The 6,139-nt window shown below is 33.7% G+C and overlaps 1 protein-coding gene across 1 annotated transcript; it reads left to right on the top strand.

Moving 5' to 3' along the window:
• Window positions 1–3,337: 3,337 nt before the first annotated feature.
• LOC108464943 (transcription factor TCP15) lies at window positions 3,338–4,941 on the top strand. Its single transcript, XM_017765227.2, has one exon. It carries the CDS (start codon window positions 3,717–3,719, stop codon window positions 4,779–4,781), a length of 1,065 nt encoding a protein of 354 aa, XP_017620716.1. The 5' UTR covers window positions 3,338–3,716; the 3' UTR covers window positions 4,782–4,941.
• Window positions 4,942–6,139: the final 1,198 nt, after the last annotated feature.

Here is a 6,139-nt window from a genome sequence, read left to right as displayed (position 1 = left end):
ATCCACCTAAGATTTCTCACTGCTATTTTTCTTAATATTTTTACTATAAAATTTAAAATACATTACAAATTATACAAAAGTTATAATCACATTTAATAATTATATTCATTTGTCATTTAAGGTTTGTTAACATTACTTTCTACTACTCAAACACAGTTTTTTTAGCAAAAATAATAATATCATTTTTTAACATTAATCTTATTATAAATTCTTATAATATCTATTATTTTGATATAATGTCTAGAATTAATCATAGCATCTCTCCAACCCTTAAATAGGAGGATAATGCGCTTGAACGTACTTAAACCCACATCCTCTGACAACAATATCAATACCAATCAAATTAAAACTTAATTTGCACAACAAAAACATTACTAAACAAATTATTTTTATTCATCAATTTAAAAAAAAAAAAGTAAAACAAACAAATGATGAGACTAATAAAATAAAATATAAAATTTCAAAAAATTCTGAAATATTCTCATTTATGAACAAATTTAAAAAGGGATATGAAAAAAAGGGTAACATCTTATCCGATTGTTGTTAATGAAATTCAAAGAAAGAGAGCGGCCAGCTTGACCCAAAAAGGGAAGAAATTAAGGGGGTGATTTACAACTAACATTCGGGTTAAATAATTAAACACAAAAATGGAGGGTAAGCCATCAGCATCACCGGCAAAAGATGGCAAGGCACGTGATCTCTTCCCCAATGGGGGACTATTTTCCACTCATATATTTATAAATTTTGTTTTGTTTACGAGAGAGGAATTTAGCTAAAATTTGATTTAAGAGAAACTAAAAAAAAAAATTAATAATTTAAAATCAAAAGTATAAATAGAAACTCTTTGTTTAAGCGGAAGAGGAACACCCACATAGGATTTCTTCTATTACCCAAATAAAAATAAAAAACACTTTTGTATTGAAATGAAGATGATGGCATGTTTTTGTACCATGCACCAACCATAAAATAGTACATCACTGCTGTGGTCCAAATCCCACTATTATTGGTCCAAGAGTTAATGCTAAAATTGCTTGCATCAAACTTACTTCAAATTTTATTTTTAGACGTGAAAAATAGTAATAATATCAATAATTTTGATGAATGAAAAGATAAAACGATTTAATATAATATTTGTTTGGTGAGATATATTGCATATGATACCCTTTATTTATTTTACAATCGGCTTCCCAAAAATATTAATTTTAATTATTTTTAAAAGGTAATATTGAATAGAATTTATACAACTTCCCTTGTCCATACACTCTCAACTCTTATTATTACTTACATGGAGATAATGTTATAACATATAGGAACCCATGATTTGCCTAATAACGTTTGTAAAGTTTCAGATAAAGGTATTTCTTCTATGTGGTGTTCCTTTATAATAAACAGTACTTCATCAGGACAACTTCGACATTATTGGTTTCATATCGAGAATCATTGTGCTCTATGATTAGGATAAAATTAAAAATTTCGGAAGATAAAGCTAAAAATTTGAATTATTAATATCTAAGAAGGCTAAAAATTATTCATTTAACATAAAAGCTAAAACTAATTAAAATTTAAGAGGACTAAAAAAAGAATTAAACCATATATCCAAAGAGGCAAATGCCACTGTCTGCGCACACACCATTGTTTTGTTACATGCATGTTAAGGTGTAGGGAACTTGAAATGACAATGTACTGGGTTTTTTTTTCTTCAAAATCACAAAGATTTAGTAAAACAAAAAAGAAATGAAAAAGTTAAAGCAAGAAAGGTGACATATTAAGGAAGGGTCATAATCAAGAGGAAGAAGGGTGATTAGTGGAGATTTAGAGGGAAAAAAATGATTAGAGAAGATGGGGAAAGAAAATCGAATTATGAGATAGTTAGGTATGTTGGTTGTTGAAATAGATTTTGGAAGTCGCTATATTTTAGGCAATGTGCTTGTTTTTGTTCCCTTTTAAGCTACACTTTGGCCTGTTAGGCACATGGGTTAGACGTGCTATGCTTTCTCTCTCATTCCTCTTTGCTGGTGGGTCTTTCTTATGTACTATATGTATACATATACACATATGGTATAATTCAAGTTGTTTTATTCATCAATAATAGCTTATAGTTGAATTATAAAAATAATAATCGTACAAAAATTTATATAAGTACGTAAAATTAGTTGAGTTTTACACTAGTATGAGTAGATATATTGACTGCTCGAAAAAAAGAAGAAGAGATTTTAGATATTAAGACTCGAACTCCTCTTCTACGCCAAATTAAAGTGTAATAATTAAATTTAAAGTTTGAACATACTAGAGGGACTAAAATGATAATTTATTGAATAAAAGTTTTAGGTTAATTTTTTTAGCCAGTTTTTTTTTAGGTAGAGTGTGTTTGGACACCACAAAATAATTGGATAAAGCTATAGTTACTAAACTAGTAATTTCATCCTCTTATAATTACAAAGAATTCTAATTCTTTAGGCGTGTTTGATTAACAATGTATAATTACATTATATTTATCTATGTTATCCGAATGATTTTCCATTACTTTAGTAACATCAAACTTTTTACTATTATGTCCCAACAAAATTTGGCATAAAAGAAAAGTTTATATTCTTTCACCTTATCCAACACCACATTCCTCATGCACAACGTTCAATTGGTCGGAAGATTTAGGACTATTGATCTTATGAAATGTACCCCTGCTCCTACAAAACTTCAAAATAGATAGAGATGAAAGCCTTTAATGGAAAAATGGAATAAAAGGCATATTTTGGGTATATAAGCTTTTTAAACAATACTTTCAAGGACCATATATATATATATATATATATATATATATATATTGCAGACTGTATGGCTCACATGTTCAAAGATGGAGACCTGAAAAGTGTTGGGTCTTGACTCAGAGATCTACTGAAAGATTTTTCATCAAGTATCCTTCACTCTCATCCCCAATAAACGGATTTTCCTCTTGGAAAGAATTTTTTTTAAAGGAAATGAGTTTTTAAGATTTCTCCAATTAAGAAAAATCAAACTTAATCGATGATTTGATATAAAACCATGTTCACATGCATCATAGATGTATTACAAGTAATGGAATTATTTAGAGGTAAACTTTTGTTTTAAAATTAAGATCAAAGGCAGAAGGCAATGATTACAAGAATGGAATGGGGACCACTTTATTATATCTAAATAATTTGTATATTTTTAACGAGTGATTGAGTTTTTCAGAGTAAAGGAACGAGGGGCCCACCACTGTCTTTATGGATTGAATGATAAAAGAGCACCGCACGTGGAGTTTGAATCAAGGGACTATCCAACCACAATTGTATGATCTCTCTCTATATTTAGGGTTATCTCATTTTATTTTCACAATATAGAAAAGAGAAAATTACAAAGAGGTCCTCAATTCAACGAATTATTTCCCATCCAAAAAAGTCTTTGCTTTTCTTTCTTAGCCCACCCTCATAATTCTCACTCATTGTATTTGTTGCTTAAAGCTTGCCCCCTTCCCCTTATCCCCTCTCTCTCTTTGGTCTGTGCAGAGATAAGAAAACCAACTCGGCAGCTTCAATCTTCCCCATCTAAAGGGAATTCCAAGCTACACAACACAACATCATATAGCAAAAAAGAAAGAGACCCACTAGGCCATCAAAGTCACCGAATTGAGGGTCACCTTCAGATCATGTACTAGTAGAGCCAAACCACCAAAAAGATATAATCCCACTCTCTCATACATGATCATGGATGAAAATGGGATCCGCAGGCCGAACTTCCCTCTTCAGCTCCTAGAAAAGAAGGAACAACCTCGTTCCGACCCTGCCGACGTCGACACCAGCTCCAAACCAACCTTGGAACCTCCCTCCAAGAAACCTCCACCTAAGAGGACTTCAACCAAGGACCGGCACACCAAAGTGGAAGGACGAGGCCGTCGCATCCGCATGCCGGCTACGTGTGCTGCTAGGGTTTTCCAGCTAACAAGGGAGCTTGGTCACAAATCAGATGGTGAAACCATTGAGTGGTTGCTCCAACAAGCTGAGCCCGCGGTTATTGCTGCCACGGGGACAGGTACTATCCCTGCAAATTTCACGTCCCTTAATATTTCACTAAGAAGTTCAGGTTCTAGCATGTCGGCTTCACACTTGAGGAACACTTATTTCAATCCAAATTTTACCACACAACAATTGAGGACGAGGAGTGAATGGGATCAAAGGAATGTCCTTGACGATTCATCTCAACAACAACAACAACAACAACAACGAAGGGTTTTATTTCCTGGTGTTGCTTTAGCATCTGAAGATTCATTGACCTTTCCTGGTACTAGTAGCACTACTTTGAACGCTTTCTTGCAAGCTAAGCAAGAGATTCGGGACGCCAAGGCCGCGGATACTAGTATAGGGAAGAGGAGGAGGCCTGAGCAGCAAGAAACGCCACAAAATCAGGTGGGAAGTTACTTGATACAATCTAATACGGGTTCGATTCCGACGAGTCATAATCCGATCCCGGCAACATTTTGGATAGGCAACCAAGTCATCAGTGGGAGTGGCACTGGGGATCCCATGTGGACATTTCCTTCAACTAATAACACTAATATGTATAGGGGTACTATGTCTAGTGGGGTGCATTTTATGAATTTAGCCGCTCCAATGGCTCTCCTCCCGGCCCAACAATTTGGTTCCGGAATCGGTGCTGGCGGTGGCTCAGTTACCGACACTCATTTAAGCATGCTGGCGTCACTAAACGCTTATAGATCAGTTCCGGGTATTGGTGTTTCCGAGCCCCCGGCCGGTGGATCACATTAACACCACGGTGGAGAAAATAGGCATGATTCAACTAGCTAGTGTTAAACAAGTGTATGGCTTTCATCATGCTTTATTCTTCCTTTTTCACTTACATTTTCAGTAATACATATATGTGCAATGCAATTGAGTGTGAGTAATTTAAATAGGGTTTGATATGAAAGATTTAATATTATATTTTGGGACTAATTAAGCATATCTGGGGGCGTGACTAAACAGTTTTAATCATATCAATGTTAATAATTGAAACATTTTCAACATTAAGACTAGATTTCATTAGCTTAGGTTTAACAAACTCATCATTCATTCATCATAATTCATTCTCTAATTCTGAATTCCATCTTTCTACTTTATAAGAAGTTGATAAGTTAATCCTTTTATTTTAATTTATTAGAATTTGATCCTTATCATTTATTAAACTGTGAAGTTAGCCTAGTCGTTAATACACACATGAATTTCACCCATTGATTTATATTAATTTAGTCCTTAGATTAATAATATTTAATATTATTACTCAGTTGGACTAACTTTTTTTTTTCATAAAAATAAGAGGACTAGATTATGATAAATTAAAGTAGAGTAGAGGGATAAAATTCATAATTAGACCATTATTGTAATTAGTATTTCTCTCTTCTCTCTCTTAATAACATGATAATGCTCCCTTAGATGAAAATCCTTCACTAAAGTGGTGGAGTTTTAGTGCATTAACAATCGGAGTTAATTGGTATGGGTTTTCCCTAAATGGGCATAATTTGAGAGTGCTGCCAAGGGGGGCACATATATGTGGTGCTTGTATTTGGTGGCATTAACATTTAAGGGATGGAGGGTTAAGGAGGAGGTACTGTCTCAGGTGGAGATGTGAGCCCCTATTGGGGGACTAAAAGCAGTAAGCAATCAGTAACCATAAAACAGGATCATTCCTCCTCTTCTTCATATAAGGAAAGCTTGGTGGTGATAATATAAAGACTCAGTGTTTGGTTTTATTATTTAATGTCCCTACCAGTACCACTCTCACCTGTCACCACCTTCATCAACAAGCTGTGGGTCAACTCTTTTTTCTTTTATTCTCTCTTTTAAACCCTTTTGACTGCAACAGAAGAACTGGGTAGTCATCATCTTCTTCTTCGTCTTGTTAGCATTGCTGCAAGTTATATATTACAATGGTGATTTTCCTCTAGGTTTTCTAAATTGGGAAACCCTTTTTTTTTTTTTTTCATTTGGGCAGCATACCTATGAAGATTTCCATTCTCAAAAACTACTAATAGTCAAATAATAAAACATTTTGGACCTAGTAATATTATATTATATATTGTAGATGACTTTAGCCTAACCCTTAAAACAAATCTACTCTCAACTAGCTG

The sequence above is a fragment of the Gossypium arboreum genome, chromosome 13, assembly GCF_025698485.1.
Source record: "Gossypium arboreum isolate Shixiya-1 chromosome 13, ASM2569848v2, whole genome shotgun sequence".
Taxonomy (NCBI): Eukaryota; Viridiplantae; Streptophyta; class Magnoliopsida; order Malvales; family Malvaceae; genus Gossypium; species Gossypium arboreum.
The sequence above is the reverse complement of the archived record's forward strand: the minus strand, read 5'-3'. Positions and strand labels throughout refer to the sequence as shown.

What these genes read in the sequence shown, in the direction of transcription:
- LOC108464943 (XM_017765227.2), top strand. Translation starts at nt 3,717, where the DNA reads ATGATCATGGATGAAAATGGGATCCGCAGGCCGAACTTCCCTCTTCAG.